The sequence below is a fragment of the Mus caroli genome, unplaced genomic scaffold, assembly GCF_978045245.1.
Source record: "Mus caroli unplaced genomic scaffold, Mus_caroli_1 scaffold_5, whole genome shotgun sequence".
Classification (NCBI taxonomy): domain Eukaryota; kingdom Metazoa; phylum Chordata; class Mammalia; order Rodentia; family Muridae; genus Mus; species Mus caroli.
The window spans coordinates 134,026,947-134,049,032 of NW_028227260.1; the positions used below are offsets into that span (position 1 = coordinate 134,026,947).

The 22,086-nt window shown below is 37.3% G+C and overlaps 1 protein-coding gene across 2 annotated transcripts; it reads right to left on the reverse strand.

The window, feature by feature from the left end:
- Window positions 1-1,781: 1,781 nt before the first annotated feature.
- On the reverse strand, window positions 1,782-20,182 carry LOC147004818 (X-linked lymphocyte-regulated protein PM1-like). Of its 2 annotated transcripts, XM_085837775.1 has the most exons (9): window positions 20,119-20,182; window positions 17,583-17,711; window positions 11,455-11,521; window positions 10,880-10,914; window positions 7,612-7,737; window positions 7,236-7,299; window positions 2,642-2,741; window positions 2,298-2,396; window positions 1,782-1,978 (listed from the first exon to the last, which is right to left on the reverse strand). In XM_085837775.1, the coding sequence occupies exons 2-9, from the start codon at window positions 17,686-17,688 to the stop codon at window positions 1,910-1,912; spliced, it is 666 nt and encodes a 221-aa protein (XP_085693901.1). In that variant the 5' UTR covers window positions 17,689-17,711; window positions 20,119-20,182; the 3' UTR covers window positions 1,782-1,909. The 2 variants fall into 2 exon arrangements, with proteins under 2 accessions (XP_085693901.1, XP_085693900.1); XM_085837774.1 differs by lacking the exon at window positions 2,298-2,396.
- Between the last annotated feature and the right edge of the window lie 1,904 nt (window positions 20,183-22,086).

The following is a 22,086-nucleotide window of genomic DNA, read 5'->3' on the forward strand; positions in this document are numbered from 1 at the left end:
GCCTGGAACAGTGAGAGGGGCCCATCCCACAGTCAAAAACAGGATAAAAATCAGTCCTTTTATCCTGTCTCACAGTTAGCAGTTTAGTTTGTTGCAAGAAACAATTACACTTCCTTTCAATGAATTTTGTAAGTGAACAGGAAATATTCTCATCTCTCAGAGCTGACAGTGTTAATTTTATAATGTTTATAGGAGATTTTTGTGGGACTATTTTCTTAAAAACAGTGTAAGCCAGGTATATTGTCACATACGTGTAATAGCACCAACATGGAATGCTGAGATCACCTTGAACTTAAACATTCTAGCCCTTCCTGGACAATACACAACATACTAAGTGGCTACCTCAAAAATGAAATGAAATGAAATAAAATCAAAGCAATGAACCTTCTATATTTACATCTCATACCTTTGGTAACTAATAAAATAATGAATAAAAAATAAATTTCAATTATCTTTATGAATAAAAATAATTAGAAATGTTAAGAAGGTTAAAAAAATCACTACAGGGAGGGGGGATGGAACTGGGTGGGAAAGGGGACAAGTTGGGGAAGAGAGGAACATGATCGGGTATTTTGGGGGTGGGGAACAGGACTGAAGCGCTGAGGACCAGCAAAAAAGAATAGAAACAGGCATCTTTGATAGGTAGGAGGTTATAAAACCCTCTAGAATGTACCAGAGACCTGGGAGGTGAGAGACTCTCAGGACTCAAAGGGAGGGACCTTACATGAAATGCCCTGCAGTGGGGAGAGGGAACTTGTAGAGTCCTCCTCCAGTGGAGAGACACTACATCAAGTGGAAAGATGGGGTTGCCATCCCACAGTCAAAAGCTCTAACCCAGAATTGTTCCTGTCTGAAAGAAGTACAGGGACAAAAATGGAGAAAAGCCTAAGGAAAAGGAGATCCAGTGACAGGCCCAAATTGGGATCCAGCTCAAGGAGAGGCATCAAGACCTGACACTATTACTGATGCTATGGTGTGCGTACAACAATGGGCCTATCATAACTGCCTTCTGAAAGATCCAACCAGCAGGTGAAAGAGTCAGATGAAGAAATTTACATGCAACCAATGGACAGAAGCTGGGAACCCCTGTGGTTGAATTAGGGAAAAGCTAGAAGAAGCTGAGGAAGAGGGCGACCCTGTAGGAGGACCAAAAGTCTCAAATAATCTGGACCTCCCAGGATCTCTCAGATACCTAGCCACCAACCAGGCAGCATACACCAGCTGATATGAAGCCCCCAACACATATACAGCAGAGGACTGTCGGGTTTACACACAGTTAGAAAAGGTGCATCTAACCTTCAAGAGACTAGAGGCCACAGGGAGTAGGGAGGTCTGGTGGGGTGGGGTTAGGATGGTGTGGACATCCTCGTGGAGATGGGGAGTAGGGGCATGGGGGCATGGAGGAAGGAGTTATGGGATGTAGAACAATCAGAGGGCAAACAAGGAGTGGGGATAAAGTCTGGACTTTAAAAAAAGATGAAAAAATAAATTTTAAATAATTCACTACATTAGTGTGTGAAAGTTCGGTACAAAGGATTATTTGCCACTCATTTATTCATTTCGATTTTGTTTGGAAATTAATATAAAGAGGCTCTTACACTTAAGCAAGAAAATGATTAAAGATGTTTAAAAATATGAGAGATCTATTTTGACTCTAGAGGTACACCTCCTAGTTGACTTTATAATCACATCAGTGGGGTTTAACTTCCTTCTTAGAATCATCAGAATAACAAGGATTAAAGAGTCTTTCAAACTTTGTTTCATAGGAGACAAAAAAGTTAGCGAATTTTTTATTTGGTTACAAATGTACCAGCAAGTGAAAAATATGTATGCTTCATTAGTCTGAAGATGGGAAAGTAGATGAGTACTTCAGAGTATGCTTCATAATGTCTCTTTTAAACACAGATATTTATTTTCTCTGTTCACCATCTACATCAAAAAGCTTATCATAGTTGTTGGTATCCAAGTTCATCAAACCCTGAAACAGAAAAGCACTTCTTACTAAACAAACTCCCAAGCATACAAATATGAAAGATTCTGTGCAAATGGTGTATAGACATGCTATGTTTAGTTAAGCTGGATAGTTATAGTGTTAATAAACTATGAGGTACATCTGAGGTCAAATTCCCAATTTATCATTTCATGTCTTGAATAATTCCTACAAAGTCATTAGGATTTTACAGATAATATCAGTCACTTCAGTCAGAAATAATTCAAAATAGCAAGTAGTTAAACTTTGTGATTCCTAACACATATTTAGTTTCCTAAGAACATTTTATGCACCATGTGCAACATACTTCCATGGACTTCTCATGCATGTCTTTAATTGCTTCCAGGGTCTGGCTCTGACTACATTTGGACAGTTTTAATGCTTGTTGTTCTTTTTGATAATTATTCTACAAATGTAAAAGGAAAACATTACTATAACAATTCTGTTTATTTTGTAACTGCCATGCAGCATGAATGCTAGGCTAACAGTCAACCACTAAATGAATCTCCAATACTAAATGTTTATGTGAGCAAAAATAATTTCATATGAAACTTAATTTAGTTTCATGTGCCCAACACAAGGCTAGTTTCTGCATTCCTACTTGATACTAAGTTATACTAGGTTAATTATAAAGTTAGTTATGATACCAACCACTGATTTTTCTTGTTCTTCATTGAATTTCTGTATATCCATATCAGACTTCTGAAATGTAGTTATATACTGCTCACATAATTTGTTGTTGATCATCTCACTGTAAAGCAAAGTAATGAAAGCAGTCATTTTTCATACCAATATGAAAAAGAACAGTGAAAACAAATTAAATTGAACATTTCATACTATAAAAAGAAAAACAGCAGTATAAAATTATCTAATGGGAAATCATTATAGATTTTTTCCCTAACAGATTATCAGAGAAGTCTTCTTTTATGTTTTAGCTTTTCAAAATTAAAGAGGTTTTAATACATATATATCTTAATTTAGGAAATTAATTGTATTTTAAAATATTTTTTCATTATTTTCTACCAAATATAAGGTCTAATTTATTTTCCTATATTGATTCAATTAAGACTTAGTGCAAAACATAAGTCAATTAAAATATACAATTTGTCTGCATATGTAATTGATCCTTTTCCATATTGTTATAATAAACCATAAATTACATTTCTAAGATTTTGTGCAAGACTTCTGTGTTTCCACAATAAATGTAAAGTAAAATTTAAAATCTCATTAGTAGGTACTTAAAGTAGAAAATAAAAATGTTCACAGATTTCTAAGAAGTAGATTTAGTTTCCTTGAAGGCATGAAGTTATAGTGTTAACTGCTTAGACAAAATCAAACCACACATTTTTACAAAAAGCTCATACAGACATGGCTTTTTTAAAAATTCAGCCACATGTAATTTTTAAAATGATACAAATGTGACCCTACAAAACTAAAACCTCTACCTCTCCCATTTGTTTGTTTGCCAAAGTCATTCTAAATTCTGGTTGCTTTCTTTGAAATAATCTTTGATATAAGTTTCCATCTGTTTTCTCTTTATGTGACTCCAGGTCCAAGGTATCTGAAATAATCATCTCATATCTATGGGCAACAGGCACATATGTGGTGCACATATATACCTGTAAGCAAACACTAATATACAAATATGTCTGAAAAATAAGTATTAAGAGCATTGTTTCCTAAGCCATGTAAGATGTTTTGGGTCTATGTTCCTAGTCTCCTATGTTCCTAGCTTAAGCAGGAGATTCCCAATGAATAGGACATCATAGGTTATATAGGAAAATTCAGGCCAGCCTGAACTACTTAGTGATACCATATCTCAAAGACAAATTATTGACTGAATAAACTGCTGTTAGAAGGAGTTCAAGTCGTGTCGTTCTTGCTGGTTGAGAGCGGACGCAACAACCCCTGTCTTAAGCCCCCCAAGTAATAATAATAATAATAATAATAATAATAATAATAATATGAATAATAGAAAACCCATATACACGTGGAAGGTGAACAACAGTCTACTCAATGACAACTCGGTCATGGAAGAAATAAAGAAAGAAATGAAAGACTTTTTGGAATTTAATGAAAATGAAACTACAACATATCCAAACTTATGGGACACAATGACAGCTTTCCTAAGAGAAAAACAAATAGCCCTGAGTGCCACCAAAAAAAGAAACTGGAGAGAGCATACACTAGCAGCCTGACAGCACCATTAAAATCTCTAGAAAAAAAGGAAGTAAATTCACCCAAGGGGAGTAGAAGGCAGGAAATAATCAAACTCAGGGCTGAAATCAAACAAGTGGGAAAAAAAGAACTATATGAAGAATCAACCAAACCAGGAGCAGGTGCTTTGAGAAAATCAACAAAATAGATAAACCCTTAGCCAGGTTAAAGAGAGGGCACAGTGTCAGTATCCAAATTAACAAAACCAGAAATGAAAAGGGAGACATAACAACAGAAACTTAGGAAATCCAAAAAAATCATCAGGTCCTACAATAAAAGCCTATACTCAACAAAACTGAAAAATTATGATGAAATGGACAATTATCTAGACAGATATCAGGTACCAATTTAAATCAGGATCAGATAGACCCTGTAATTACTCCCATAACCCCTAAAGCAATAGAAGCAGTCATTAATAGTCTCCCAACCCCCTCACGAAAAATAAAAGCTCAGGATCTGATGGGTTTAGTACAGAATTCTATCAGACCTTCAAAGAAGACATAATACCAACACTCTTCAAACTATTATGCAAAATAAAAAGAGAAGGAACACTATTCAATTTGTTCTATGAAGCTACAATTACACTTATACCCAAAACATACAAAGACCCAAATGAAGAAAGGAAACTTGAGACCAGTTTCACTTATGAATATTGATGCAAAAATACTCAATAAAATTTTGGTAAACTCAATCCAAGAACATGTTAAAATGATCATCCTTCAAGATCAAGTGGTCTTCATACAAGGGATACAAGGATGGTTCAATATATGGAAATCCATCATTGTAATCCAATATGTAAACAATCTCAAGGAAAAAAACCAGAGTATTATCTCATTAGATGCTGAGAAATCATTTCCAAAAATTCAACAACCCTTCATGATAAAATTCTTGGAAAGATCAAGAATTCAAGGCCTATACCTAAACATAGTAAAAGCAATATACACCAAAACAGTATCCAACATCAAAAATAAATGGAGGGAAACTTGATGCAATCCCACTAATATCAGACAAGACAAGACTAGATAAGGCTTCCCACTTTGTCCCTACCTATTCACAGTAGTATATAATATAATAGTATTCTATAATACTAGAAGTTCTATCCATAGCAACTAGACAACACAAAGAGGTCAAAGGGATAAAAATTGGAAAGGAAGAATTCAAAATATCACTATTTGCTGATGACAGGATAGTATATGTAAGTGACCCCAAAAATTCCAACAGAGAACTCCTAAACCTGATAAACAAATTCAGCAAAGTGTCCGGATATAAAATTAACTCAAAGAAATCAGTAGCTTTCCTCTACTCAAAGGATAAACAGGCTGAAAAAGAAATTATGGAAACAACACCCTTCACAATAGTCACAAATTATAATACCTCAATGTGACTCGAACCAAGCAAGCGAACGAGCTGTGTGACAAGAACTTCAAGTCTCTGAAGAAAGAAATTGAATATCTCAAAACATGGAAAGGTCTCCCATGCTCATAGTTTGGCACAATTACTTTAGTAAAAATGGCCATCTTGCCAAAAGCAATCTACAGATTCAATGCAATCTCCATCAAAATTCAAACTCAATTCTTATTGAGATAGAAAGAGCAATTTGAAAAATCATTTGGAATAACAGAAATCCAGGACATCAAAAAATGATTCTCAACAATAAAAGAACTTCAGTGGGAATAATCCCCGACCTCAAGCTGTATTATAGAGAAATAATGATAAAAATGTATGGTAATGGTACAGATACAATGACTTCATGAAATTTACAGGCAAATGGATGGATCTAAAATATATCATCCTGTGTGAGGTAACACAATCCCAAAAGAACAAACATGGCATGCACTCACTGATAAGTGGATATTAGCCTAAAAGCTCAGAATAACCAAAATGTAATTCATAGACCACAGAAGGAAGACGAAAGTGTAGGTGTTTCAGTCCTTCTTAGAATAGGGAACAAAATACTCCTGGGAGGAAATATGGAGACAAAGTAAAGAGCAGAGACTGAAGGAATGAAAATCTAGAGTCTGCCCAACCTGTGGATCCATCCCATATACAGACACCAAACCCAGTCACGATTGTGGATGCCAACAAGTGCTTGCTGATAGGAGCCTAACATGGCTTTCTCCTGAGAGGCTCTGTCAGAACTTGGCAAGAACAAAGGCTGATGATCACAGCCAACCATCAGATTGATCATAGGGTCCCCAGTGGAGGAGTTAGAGGAAGGACTGAAGGATCTGAAGGGGTTTGCAACCTTATAGGAAGAACAACAATATGAACTAACCAGACCCCCCAGAGCACCCAGGGACTAAGCCACCAACAAAAGAGGGGGTCCCATGGATCCAGTTGCATATATAACAGAGGATGACCTTGTCAGACATCAGTGGCGGGAGAGGTCCTTGGTCCTGTCAAGGTTCATTTGCCCCAGTGTAGGCAAATGCCATGGTGGCGGGGTGGGAGTTGGTGGGGTGAACACCCTCATAGAAGCACAGGGATGGGTTATGGAATAGGCAGTTTCTGGAGTGAAACCAGGAAAGGGCTATTATTTGAAATGTAAATAAATATAACATCAAATAATAAATAAATTAAAATAAAAATATTCACAAAATACTACATATAAATAGGAAAAATTCATTAAGATGTCACATAGTATATTAACTAATATTTATTAATATGTAAATTATGTTAATACTATATAGTTTTAAACAAATTATATATCCAAAAAATGTACCTTCAAATTTTCCCAGAATATTTTGTACTGAAGATCTGTGAAGTAATTAAAGCTTTAAAAAGTAAGGATGCTGGGGATACTGTTTGATGGCTCAGCTTTTGTCCTACAAGCAGGACTATGAGAGTTTGACCAACAGCACTACATGCTCCAAGAAAACCATACAAATTAAAGATTAATCTTACGGAAATATTGTTTATAATATATATCATATTCCAATTATTAATATAGATTACTTGCTATACAATCAATTAAACTTTTCTGGAAGTACTTACACTAAGAAGGAAATAATGAGTTTGAACATATTACCGTGTATCTCCAACTATTCCTTCAGGATTTGCATTCCCATCATCATGAGTTACTGGATTCTGTACTGGTTTGGTAATAAAAAAAGATATTAAAACAATTATGTCATTTTGCAAATTTTAATGAAATACTTTGTGATCATTCAGGCATAGTGCCAACATTAGGTTTTAAAGCAGGTCTATGATTTGTCTAGAAGTTAAACAAAATGAAGTAATGTCTAATTGTCATCTAGAAATATGTTTAAAGCTATTTATTTACACGTTGTGATTAAAGACAAGAGATGCAATGTGAGATTTTCGATCTCCATTACAATCCTAAGAAGAATAACTGAGAAAAAAAGGAAGTGTAACATCAATGCCCAACATTAGATATCTGGTACCTTCCATCAGGTCCAATTCTGAAGCATTCCCATCTTGCTGTTCACCACTTAACAAATTCCTGTTTTCCATTGGTGTCTCTACAGAACGTGCAAAACGCTGCCATTCCACTGAGAAACTTACGTTTTCTAATTTAAAATAAAAAATGAAATTTTCTCAAGCCATTTGAATCAAAAAATCACTTAAACTAATAAAATTGAAATATAAAATATCATTAAGGAATGATTTTTACAAAAGCAGCACTTCATAATTGCATGAAGGGTTTAAAGATAAAACCATATTTCTATTACCCTCTGATTTAATACTAAAGACTTTAGTATTTAAACATGGAACAGAATAGTTGGCTGCAATTAGTCATTAATAACCTTAACTTTAATATATATATACATTAAAAAAAAGAATTATTTAAGTTGAATAAAGTATCTCAGGCTTCCTTAGTATAAAGGACTAAGAGTTGGTTATTTTTCAGTTTAAATCTCTCTCTCTCTCTCTCTCTCTCTCTCTCTCTCTCTCTCTCTCTCTCTCTCTCTCCCTCTCTCTCTTTCTCTGTCTCTCTTTCACACACACACACACACACACACACACACACACACACACACACAAACACTATGATGGCTTTAACTATGACTTCAAGTGGGTTTATATCTAATCATAAGAGGATCTGCATTTTGGTCTCTTTCCTGCTAGGTTTTTGATAAGTTAGAGCAAATGTGTCTGCATCTCAATCTCCAAATATAATCATAGTTGCTATGATCACAAACAAGCTCCTCAATCTTTTTCATCACAATACGAATCTAAATTATAAACTGTCTGGCTGGAAATATATTTTACTGCTACAGCAAGAAGCTCTGAGTTCAATCCTCAACTATGAAAAAAAAAACAAAATTTAAAAATAAAAAATAAAACAGGCATATTTCCTCAGGCCCCAGTATATTTGTAAGGCTGAGGACTTCAGTTTCAAGGCCAGTCCAAGCTGCACATGAGGTTTCAGACACTCCTGAGATACAGAGTTAGAGCTTACTTCCCTAAACCAACACAACACACAAATAGACATAGCCTGTCCTGAATTATGTCTGAAGTCCCAGTACTTCTGAGGCTGAGAGGAGTCTCAGGATTTTGAGGCTGTTTGGATCCTATATAGACAAATTTCAGCCATCTGGCCTTTCAACACCAGGTAGAGAAAAGTGAAGACTGGTCTTCAGTTTGTTTTTATGAATTTCTGGCGGGCAGCAGAAGCACAGAAAAGGTTCTAGTCTGTTTCCACCACTAACAGACCTCCAGTTTACTCACACCTCACACCCCCAGTCCCCAAGAAGACTTTAAGGATCTCCAATTCCCTGGCCTTCCTGCTTTCTGCTAGGTGCTAGTCAGTTCAAACTCCTGCCCTTAGCGAAGTTCTACGTTTTTCTCCACAGAGGCCTAGGTGGGTAAAGTCGATTGTGAACCCGGAAGCAGTACTGTCAGGAGTCCAGTGAGGGTCACCTCCTCTCCTTACTCCTGAAGTAACACCTCCACTGCTCCACCTTCACCCCAACCCGGACCCCCACCTGAACCAGTATTAACCATCTGTCAACAGGTCACTGACTACCTCCACAGAGACTTCTCCCTTCCATGCTTCCTCAAGAAACTTCCCTTTCTTAAGAACTCAGCTTCGTGGCCACCACAAAGCATACTGGGTAACAGGGTTTGGACAGCGGGAAAACAATCTCAGCCAAGCCCCTTGTTGATTTGCCATGTTTGCACATGCGTACTAAGTGTGAGAGAGGCTCTATCAGTCATCTGTCATCCAAGCAGCAGAAAAGAGGTAGTATTTTAGCTGTCACTACTACCTAGAAGCTTTCCATTTTCCAAGTTTGCAATACTAACTTGAAAGCTAAAATTAAACGAACCCCAAACAAGACTCTCCTACTTTGTTTCAGTTGCAGGGGCTGTTGTGTGTATTTCAGATTTGTTTTATTTATTTAACTAACGTGCTTTTGCATGTTTGTATTTGTTCAACATGCATGTCTGGTGCTCATAGAAACTAGAATAGGATGTCAAATCCCCTGGATCTAGAATTACAAATGGTTGTGAGTCATTATGTGGGTCCTAGGAACTAAACCTTGGTTCTCCCCAAGAGCAACAAGTGCTCTTAATTTCTAAGCTATCTTTCCATCCATGGCCTGTTTGTGTTTTAAGGTATGCTGGATCATATCTCTCGATAAATGTTTATTTTTACTATACAGTGGAATTTAATGAAATATGACACTTTCCTAATATTGTCTATTTTCAGAAAAAGAAAAAAAAACGTAATTTTAAAGGATTGTGTAAATCATAGAAAGAGATTCAGCAAAAATGATGTGTATACATTTAAGTATATGTGTGCATAAGAAGACTGTATTATCAATGATATTCCAGCTTACATTATTTTTGTTTGTTTTTCCAGACAGGGTTTCTCTGTATAGCCCTGGTTGTCCTGGAACTCACCCTGTAAACCAGGGTAGACTCAAACACAGAAATCCCTCTGCTTCTGCCTCCCAAATGCTGGGATTAAAGCCATGTGCCATCACTGCCTGACCCAACTTAAATCTTGAGACAGGGTCTCTCTGAATCTGCAGCTCACCAATGTCACTAGCCTGGCTAGCCATCTTGCTGTCTCTACCTACTCAGTACTGGGCTGTAGCCTGAATTTTTAAAGTGGATTCTAGGCCCCAACCTTAAGTCCATATATTTTCAAGGAAAGCACTTTACCAAAAGAGCCATCTCTCTAGCCCCTCTGCAAGGTTTGTTATGTTGCTGTAGCCACTGTCTCTCTCTCTCTCTCTCTTTTTTTTTTTTTTAGTACTCTAATCATGCCTAAGTTTTGGTTCCTAAAATGCTTAATGCTGGCTTTGTTTGTTTCTTTACAACAGCAAATTGGGTTTCTTGCTCACTGTATAATTTACAGTCAATTGGGCAAACTGAAAAAACTAACATTTCATTTGCGAGGCTTTTTGCTGGGTTTGTTTGTTTGATAGGTGTTTTGTTAATTTGGTGTGCTGATTGGGTTTTTTTTTTTTCACAACTGAAGATGAAACTCATAGCTTTTACATGGTGCTGTACCAATGAGCTACATCTTCAGCTAATCTTTAGTTCTGAATGTTGGGTGAGAAGTCATCTGTATGTGTTTTAAAGAAAACTACAATTACCGTGAAACCTAAAATTATCCTCCTATGCTATAGGGTCTATAGAGATCTGATGCCCTCTTCTGTCATCTTCAAACAATAGGCAAATATCTCCAAAAACACATACCTCCAGATTTATCCAGCATCCTGTCTTGTTCATCTCTGTGAAGAAAGGACATAGAATTTTAAAGCTAGAAAATAGTGGACTGGTAGAGCATTTGCCTAGCACACAAAAAACTTTACACAGAAACTTCTTTTAATTATTTTTAATAAATATAATGTTGGTTTGGAATAAATGTCATGTACATATAAAGTACATGGTAGACAACCAAAGTGAACTGAACTTGTATTATTTACTTTTAACAATTCATACATTTACACCCCACAGTACTTTCTTCATAACTCTCCCACTCTTGCTGAGACCCTTCTTCTTCCCAGATGGTCCCCCTCTTATTTTTATGATGTTTTTTCTTTTCTTTGTGTGTATATCTGGGAAGATCCCATGCAGGTGGTCCTATTGTCCTAGTTGCTATGTGTTTGTGATGACAAGGACTTAAGGACCCCAAGCTGGGCTTGAACTCAATAAATAGCTGCATCTGACCATGAATTGTTGATCTTCCTGAATCTACTTCTCCAGTGAAGGGATCAAAAACACTACTTTTGAAGTACTGTATTGAACTTGGAAAAAATTGAAAATATTACCCTATATCTTCATCTGCTTCTCCATGAGGCCACATATTCTCATCTTCGTCAAATGCTGGGTTCTTTACTGTATTGAAAATAGAAAATGGAAACATTTGAAAAATTGAAAAAAAAATTGAAAAAAAAAAAAGAAAATAGAAAATGGAAACATTTGAAAGTATGCTATATAAGTAATAGTTAATAAAGTATTTTCAATTTGCATTTCCCTGGGAAACTGCCCAAGTGAGTTTTTGAAACAGCTTTTATAAGTGAAATAATTATATCAAGGAAATTCAGGACACAAGGAGAAGACAAAAGTGAAGGATAATAGGTATAGTTGAGAAGTAAGATTTCCAACTTAATGGGCCAGTGAATATCTTTAACAAAATTATAGAAGAAAACTTCCCTAACCTAAAGAAAGAGATGCCCATGAACATAAAGAAGCCTACAATTCCCAAAATACTATAGACCAGAAAAGAAATTCCTGCCATCCAATAATAATCAAAACACGAAATGCACACAACAAAGAGAATATTAAAAGCAGTAAGGGAGAAAAGGTCAAGTAATATATAAAGGCAGACCTATCAGAATTACAACTAACTTCTACCCAGAGACTATGAAAGCCAGAAGGTCATACAGACCCTAAGAGAGCACAAATGCCAGCCAAAGCTACTATATGCAGTAAAACTCTTTTACCATAGATGGAGAAACCAAGCTATTCTATGACAAAACCAATTTTACACAATATCTTCCAACAGATCCAGCCCTTCAAAGGATAATAAAGGGAAAACACCAAAACAAGGAGGGAAATTACATTCTAGAAAAAGCAAGAAAGTAATCTTGAGGCAAAACGAAAAGAAGATAGCCACATGAACAAAATTCCATCTCTAACAACAAAAATAACAGGAAGCAACAACGACTTTTCCTTAATATCTCTTAATATCAGTGGACTCAAATCCCCAATAAAAAGACATAGACTAATAGATGTAATGTGTACGCAAGACCCAGCATTTTGTTTCGTACAAGAAACAAACCTCAAAGACAGGGACAGACATTACCTCAGAGTAAAAGGCTGGAAAACAATTTTCCAAGCAGATGGTCCCAAGAAACAGGCTGGAGTAGCCATTCTAATATCAAAAAAAAAAAAAAATCAACTTTCAACCCAAAGTTATCAAAAAAGACAAGGAGGAACACTTTATATTCTTCAAAATTAAAATTTCCAAGATGAACTCCCAATTCTGAACATCTATGCTCCAAATGCAAGGGCATCCACATTCATAAAAGAAACTTTAGTAAACCTCTAAACACACATTGCAACTCACACTATAATAGTGGGAGATTTCAACACCCCATTTTCATCAATGGACACATCCTGGAAACAAAAAACTAAAAGGAGACACAGTGAAACTAACATAAGTTATGAAACAAATGGATTTAGTTAATATCTATAGAACACTGTATCCTAAATCAAAAGGATATCCCTTCTTCTCAGCACCTCATGAGGCCTTCTCCAAAATTGACCATATAATCAGTCACAAAACATGCCTCAAGAAACATAAAATTATAGAAATAATCCCATTCATCCTATTAGATTTCCACAGACTAAGGTTGAATTTTAATAATAATATAAATAATAGAAAACCCACATACACGTGGAAGGTGAACAACAACCTATTCAATGATTACTCAGTCAAGGAAGAAATAAAGAAGGACATTAAAGACTTTTTAGAGTTTAATGAAAATGAAGGTACAACATACACAAACATATGGTACACAATGAAAACAGTAATAAGAGAAAATTTCATAGCTCTGAATGACTCTGTCTTAGTCAGGGTTTCTATTCCTGCACAAACATCATGACCAAGAAGCAAGTTGGGGAGGAAAGGGTTTATTCGGCTTACACTTACATGCTGCTCTTCATCACCAAAGGAAGTCAGGACTGGAACTCAAACAGGACAGAAAGCAGTATCTGATGCAGAGGCCATGGAGGGATGTTCTTTACTGTCTTGCCTCCCCTGGCTTGCTCAGTCTGCTCTCTTATAGAACCCAAAACTACCAGCCCAGAGATGGTCCCACCCACAAGGGGCCTTTCCCCCTTGATCACTACTTGAGAAATTGCCTTACAGTTGGATCTCATGGAGGCATTTCCTCAACTGAAGGTCCTTTCTCTGTGATAACACCAGTTGTGTCAAGTTGACACTAAACTAACCAGTACAGCCTCTAAAAAGAAACTGGAGAGAAGATACAGGAGCAGCTTGACAGAACAACTAAAAGCTCTAGAACAAAAGGAATCAAATTCTCCCAAGAGGAGTAGAAGGCAGGAAACAATCAAACTCAGGACTACAATCAACCAAGTGGAAACAACGGAACTATACAAAGAATCAACCAAATCAGGAGCTGTTTCTTTGAGAAAATCAACAAGATAGATAAACCCTTAGCCAAACTCATTACAGGGCACAGGGGCAGCATCCTAATTAACAAAACCAGAAATGAAAAGGGAGACATAACAACAGAAACTTAGGAAATCCAAAAATATCATCAGATCCTACTACAAAAACCTATACACCACAACACTGGAAAATTTGGATGAAATGGACAATTATCTAGACAGATATCAGGTACCAAACTTAAATCAGGATCAGATAAACCCTGGAAATACTCCCATAACCCCTAATGAAATAGAAGCAGTCATTAATAGCATCCCAAACAAAAAAGTCCAGGATCTGATGGGTTTAGTACAGAATTCTATCAGATCTTCATGAAGACCTAATACCAATACTCTTCAAACCATTATGCAAAATCTAAAGAGATGGAACATTATTCAATTTGTTCTATAAAGCCAGAATTACAATTATACTCAAACCATACAAAGACCCAAGGAAGAAAGGAAACTTCAGACCAATTTCCCTTATGAAAATCGATGGAAATATACTCAGTAAAAGCCTTGCAAACCGAATACAAGAATACATCAAAATGATCATCCATCATGATCAAGTACACTTGATCCCTGTGATGCAGGGATGGTTTAATATACGGAAATTCATCAATTTAATCCAGTATAAAAACAAACTCAAAGACAAAAATCACATGATCATCTCATTAGATGCTGAGAAAGCATTTGACAAAATACAACACACATTCATAATAAAAGTCCAGGATAAATCAGGAATTCAAGGCCAATACGTAAACAAAATAAAAGCAAGAGACAGCAAAACAGTAGCCTACCTCAATCTAAAGGGTGAGAAACTTGAAGCAATCCAACCAAAATCAGAGACTAAACAAGGATGCCCAATTTCTCCGAATCTATTCAACATAGTACTTGAAATCCTAGCCAGAACAATTAGACAACAAAAAGAGAACAAATGAGTACAAATTGGAAAGGAAGAACCAAAAATATCACTATTTCCAGAAGATATGATAATATATATAAGTGATCCCCAAAATCACACCAGAGAAATCCTAAATTTGATACACGACATCAGTGCAGTAGCTGGATATAAAATTAACTCAAACTTATCAGTGGCCTTTCTCTACACAAAGGATAAACAGGATGAAAAAGAAATTAGGGAAACAATAGTCACAAATAATATAAAATACCTTGGTGTGACTAACTGAGTAAGTGAAAGATCTGTATGATTAATACGTCAAGTCTCTGAAGGAAAATCAAAGAAAATCTCAGAAGATGGAAAGATCTTGCATGCTCATGGATTGGCAGGCTTAGTGTAGTATAAATAAATAGCTATCTTGCTGAAAGCAATCTACAGATTTAATGCAATCCCCATCAAATTCCAACACAATTCTTAACTGAGTTAGAAAGGGCAATTTACAAATTCATCTGGAATAAAAACAAAACCTAGGATACAAAAACTATTCTCAACAATAAAAGAACCTCTCGTGGAATCACCATGCCTGACCTCAAGCTGTACTACAGTGCAACTGTGTTAAAAACTGCATGGTACAGGTATACTGATAGACAGGTAAATAAATGGAATAGAACTGAAGACACAGAAATGAACCCACACATCTACTGTCACTTGATCATTAACAAAGGAGCTAAAACCATTAAGTGGATAGAAGACAGCATTTTCAACAAATGGTGCTGGCTCAATTGGCAGTTAGCATGTAGAAGAATGCAAATTGATCTATTTTCATCTTCTTGTACAATGCTCAAGTCTGAGTAGATGAAGGAACTCCACGTAAAACCAGAGATAGTGAAACTTATAGAGGAGGAAGTGGGGAAGAGCTTCGAAGACATGGGCACAGGGGAAAAATTCCTGAACAGAACATCAATGGCATGGGCTGTAAGATTAAGAATAGACAAATGTGACCTTATAAAATTGTAAAGCTTCTGTAAGTCAAAGGACACTGTCAATAGGAGAAAACAGCAACCAATAGATGGGGAAAAATCTTTACCAATCCTAAATCAGATAGGGGACTAATATCCAATATATCTATAGAACTCATGAATCTGGACTCCAGAAAATCAAATAACCCTATTAAACAATGGGCACAGAGCTAAACAAAGAATTCTCAACTAAGGAAAATCAAATGGCTGAGAAGCACCTAAAAAGTGTTCAACATCCTTAATTACCAGGGAAGTGCAATTCAAAATAACCCTGCGATTCCACCTCACACCAGTCAGAATGGCTAAGATCTAAAACTCAGATGAGAGCAGATGCTGGCAAGAATGTGGTGAAATAGGAACACTCCTCCATTGCTGGTGGGATTGCAAGCTGGGACAACCAATCTTGAAATCAGTCTGCTGTTTCCTCAGAAAATTGGACATAGTTCTACTGGAAGATCCAGCAATACTCCTCCTGGGCATATTCTCAAAAGATATTCCAACTTGTAAAAATGACATGCTTCACTATGTTCATAGCATACTTATTTATAATAGCAAGAAGCTGAAAAGAACACAGATGTCCCTCTTCAGTGGAATGGATACAGAAAATGTGGTACATTTACATAATGAATTGCTACACAGCTATTAAAAACAATGAATTCATGAAATTCTTAGACAAATGGATGGATCTGGATGATACCTTCCTAAGGGAGATAACCCAATCACAAAAGAACACACATGATATGCATTCACTGATAAGTGGATATTATCCCAGAAGCTCAGAATAACCAAGATACAATTTGCAAAACCCATGAAACTCAAGAAGAAGGAAGACCAAATTGTACATATGTTGTTCCTTCTTAGAATGAGAAACAAAATACCCATGGAAGGATTTACAGAGGCATAGATTGGAGCTGAGACTAAATGAATCCAGAGACTGCCTCACTCAGGAAAAAAAATCCCATAAATAACCACCAAACCCAGACACTGTTGAAGATGCCAACAAGAGCTTGGGGACAGGAGACTGATATATAGCTGTCTCCTGAGAGGATCTGCCAGTGCCTGACAAATACAGAAGTGGATGCTCACAGACATCCATTGTACTGAGCACAGGGTCCCCAATGATGGAGCTAGAGAAAGTACCCAAGGAGCATAAGGGGTTTGCAGCCCCATAGGAGGAGGAACAATATGAACTAAGCAGTACCCCCAGAGTTCCCTGGGACTAAAACACCAATCAAATAAAACAGATGGTGGGACTTATGGCTCCAGCGGCATATGTAGGAGAGGATGGCCTAGTAGGTCATCAATGGGAGGAGAGACCCTTGGTACTGTAAAGGTCCTATGCCCAGTATTAAGGAATGCCTAGGCCAGAAATTGGGAGTGGGCGTGTTGGGGGCAGGGGGAGAGGGGAGAGGGGAGAGGAGAGGGGATTTTCAGAGGGGAAATAGAAAAGGGGATAATATTTCAAAGGTAAATAAAGAAAATATATAACAGAAAAAAAGGAATGAAACAATTTATTTGCAGGTTATATGAAATAAATTCATGTTTTGCTAATATATAGGAACAATGTTCAGGTTTTTTCCTGGGGTAAAATCATAGCAAGTTATTGTTTCTCAACATATTATGACTACAGTGCCAAGAGTAGGTATATGCACTGCTAAAACTCAGGTATAGGAATATATAGATATAGGTAAAATTAGAAATGAAGTATATGAAATCTCTTAGAAAAGACTTGTTCCATTGCAGGTGAGTTGGTAAAAGTCTAAGGAACTGCAGGACACAATACCGAAGACTGGATATACTATACCTTCAGAATGAGCCTCCTCCAAAACATTTATGTCATCTTCATCTTCATCATAGTCAAGAAGTAATAAGTAACCGTCCTTTGGTACCACCCACATTTTCTTGGCCATTTTTCTCTTAAGCACTCAGTTGTCTTCTCAGTTAAAATAAATAAAAAGGAAAAAAGAATAAAAACATAGCTATCTGAATCCAAAGGTACCATTTAAATAGTTTAAAATGTCAAAAAGTCAAATAATTATCTTAGCTCATTGAAAGATTGTTTCTTTTTTTTAATATATTTTATTACGAATTTTTCTCAATTACATTTCCAATGCTATCCCAAAAGTCCCCCATACCCTCCCCCCTCTCCCCAATTTCCCTACCCACCCATTCCCATTTTTTTGTTTTTGGCCCTGGTGTTCCCCTGTACTGGGGCATATAAAGTTTCTGTGTCCAATGGGCCTCTCTTTCCAGTGATGGCCGACTAGGACATCTTTTGATATATATGCATCTAGAGTCAAGAGCTCCGGGGTACTGGTTAGTTCATAATGTTTTACCACCTATAGGGTTGCAGGTCCCTTTAGCTCCTTGGGTACTTTCTCCAGCTCCTCCATTGGGAGCCCTGTGATCCATCCACTAGCTGACTGTGAGCATCCACTTCTATATTTGCTAGGCCCCGGCATAGTCTCACAAGAGACACCTATATCAGGGTTCTTTCAGCAAAATCTTGCTAGTTTATGCAATGTTGTCAGCGTTTGGAAGCTGATTATGGGATGGATCCCCGGATAAGACAGTCTCAGGGAAAAAAACAGACACTACCTCAGAGTAAAAGGCTGGAAAACAATTTTCCAAGCAAATGGCCTGAAGAAACAAGCTGGAGTAGACATTCTAATATCGGATAACATCAACTTCCAACCCAAAGTTATCACAAAAGACAAGGAGGTACACTTCATACTCATCAAAGGTAAAATCCTCCAAGAGGAACTCTCAATTCTGAATATCTATTCTCCAAATGCAAGGGCAGCCACATTCATTAAAGACACTTTAGTAAAGCTCAAAGCACACATTGCACCTCACACAATAATAGTGGGCGACTTCAACACACCACTATCATCAATGGACAGATAGTGTTAACAGAAATTAAACAGGGACAAGGTGAAACTAACAGAAGTTATGAGAAAAAATGGACTTAACAGATATCTACAGAATGTTTCTTTTGATTTTAACACTTATATTTTTAATAATTTGTCTTTATCAGAGAGTTTTGTATATATATTCAATATAGTGACATATATATGTATATATATATACACACACACTCACACAACATATATGTGTATATATATATATATATATATATATATATATATATATATATATATACTTTCCCTTACAATTTCCTCCATGTATACCATTTATCATGTCCCTCTCCCTCCCCACTTTGTTTTATAATCTTCTTTAACTTACTTATTTAAAAACCTTCTTTAGAACCCAAGTTAACAATCTGCCATTTCTCAGTTTTAAAAAAGGCAAAAACAGGCCAGCCTTTATTATGTGAGTCCTCCCCTTCCCACCAAAAATGATGAGCAAAATGTGTTTGCATTTAAACTTTGAGGCATATGAATTTTGGTCCTATCTCCCAAAGATTCTTTTTAAACAAAATATCAGCAATTCCGTTTTTCAGTGTATCTCAGTTTTAAAGTAAATTCACAGTACTATTCAGAAAGATAAAGAACAAGGTAACTATATATTCATGTCAAGAAGATCCAATGCTCAGTCTAAAACAAACACTCGCCACCAACACCCACACAGAAAATCCATATATTGGAGAAACTTGGGATTGGGGGAAGCCGAGGATTTCAAACATCTGAAGATTTTAAGTTCAAGGCCTACCGAAGCCAGGCCAGCCTGAGCTACAAAAGAAGATCCCATTCTACAGAACTAAAACTGAGAGAAAACGCTGAACTTGGTGGTGCAAGTCTTTAATCCCAATACATGGGCAATTGACATAGGAGGATCCGTGCTCAGAATCCTTCCCAGATTACTTATTAATCTCTTGTCTCCTCTTATTCTTTTCATTCATTCTTCCTATACCACTCCCCTCTCTGCAATGTCCATAAGTGTATACCAAAGGAACACACCATAGAGAAGACAATGAAGAGGGAGGAATCCTCAGTGTATTTCTAAGGGATCCCGGACAGCACACAGGACAAGCGCCAAGTTGGAACCTAAGGCTCCTTACAGCACACAAAACAAGCTCCAAGGTTCCTCACTCACAGGCCCATGCTCCCCCGACCCCCAATCCTGTACCCAGCTCGCTGATCCTATCCCCAGGCCCCAAGATTGTGTCCTCCAAGGGTTTACAATCCTCTAAGGCTCTGACCTATTCAATCCTCTGCCATGAATATGGTCCTCCACCTTCATTTAACAATCAGAAGCCATAGGAAATGGGGACCAGGAGGCTTTTCCTCACATAGTGACCACCTGGGCCTGATATGCCACACCGTGACACACCTCGATTAACTGTCCAACAACCCTAATCAGAGCCAATTATCACTTACAGGTTATCTCAGAGGGGAACACCTTCACAACAGCACCCTTCCGTGCTCAGCTCCTCAACGGTAAAAAACCGTTTGTCAGCAGAGATGCCTGGACAGAGGGTTCTGAGGACCTTTTGTGACGCACGCTGGAGAAAATAGGTCTTACCCAGGGACTGTCCTGATTGGCTGAATATATCCTGCGCATGCGTACATGGAGTACCAGGCACCATTGCTTTAAAGGGAGTTTTCAGGAGGTGGGAATGAGCTACTACTGGCTTTAAGACACTTTCTAGGTTCATAAGTCCATACAGACTTGAAAAACTTGAACAAACGTGAAACATATGAAACAATGCAAACGACACTACTTTATTTCAAATGTAGAGGCTCTTGTATGCAATTTTGGTTTCTATTTATTTATGTGCATAACATTTAATGTGTGTGGACTTTTTCTGAATGTACTTACGCACACCACAAGAGTTTATTCTGTCCTAAGGGATCAGAAGGGAGCATCCAGATCCCCTCTATCCCCTGGTACCCTCCTGTCTCCACCTTCCTAGTACTGACCTTGATTACAAGAATGTGCCTGACCCTTCTGGCCCTCTCTCTCACTTATGCCTCTGTTGCCTACAGAGGCTGGAAGTGTGCACTGATTCTCTGAAACTTTAGCTGTGCATAAATTGTGAGCCACAATATGGTTGTTTTGTGCCTGGTCATCTGCATAGAACAGGTGCTTTTAACAGCTGAGTCATTTTTCCAACCACTGTTTTGAGCACTTATTTGCACTCCTATGGCCTCTTCAGGTACCAGGCATGCATCGGGTTTGTTTAAATTTATGTCGACCCAACATCCACACACACACACACACACACACACACACACACACACACACAATGATAATTTTTAACTTGCATATTTCTCTATACCTCCTTTTGTCCTATTTCATGCATTGTCCAACTTCATTGTGAGGTGTATTCCTTTTCTTTCTCTGTTTTTTCTTTGTTTGTTTTCAATTTTTTACTAGATATTTTCTTCATTTACATTTCAAATGTTATCCCGAAATTCTCCTATATGCTCCCCCTCCCAGTCCTGCTCCCCAACCCATCCACTCATACTTCTTGGCTCTGGCACTCCCCAGTACTGCAGCATATAAAGTTTGCAAGACCAAGGGGCCTCTCTTCCCAGTGATGGCCGACTAGGCCATCTTTTGCTACATATGAAGCTAGAGACATAAGCTCTGGTTAGTTCATATTGTTGGTCCACCTATAGGGTTGCAGACTCCTTCTGCTCCTTGGATACTTTCTCTAGCTTCTCCATTAGGGCCCTGTGTTCCATCCAATAGATGACAGTGAGCATCACTTCTGTATTTTGCCAGGCACTGGCATATCCTCCTATGAGATAGCTATATCAGGGTCTGTTCAGCAACATCTTGCTGGCATGTGCAATAGTGTCTGCTTTTGGTGGCTAATTATGGGATGGAAGCGCAGGTGGGGTAGTCTAAGGATGGTCCATCCTTTCACCTTAGCTCCAAACTTTGACTCTGTAACTCTTTCCATGGGTATTTTGTTCCCTATTCTAAGGAGGTATGAAGTATCCACGCTTTGATTTTCCTTCTTGATTTTCTTGTGTTTTGCAAATTGTATATTGGGTATTGTAAGTTTCTGGGTTAGTATCCACTTATCAGTGAGTGCATTTCAAGTGACTTCTTCTGTGATTTGGTTATCTCATTCAGGATGATATCTTCTAGATACATCTATCTGCCTAAGAATTTCATATATACATTGTTTTAATGGCTGAGCATTACTCCATTGTAAAAATGTACCACATTTTCTGTATCCATTCCCCTGTTGAGGGACATCTGGGTTCTTTCCAGCTTCTGGCCATTATAAATAAGGCTGCCATGAACACACTACTGCGTGTGTCTTTATTTCCAGTGTGACCATCTTCTGGGCATGTGCCCAGGAAAGGAATTGCTGGATCTTCAGGTAATAC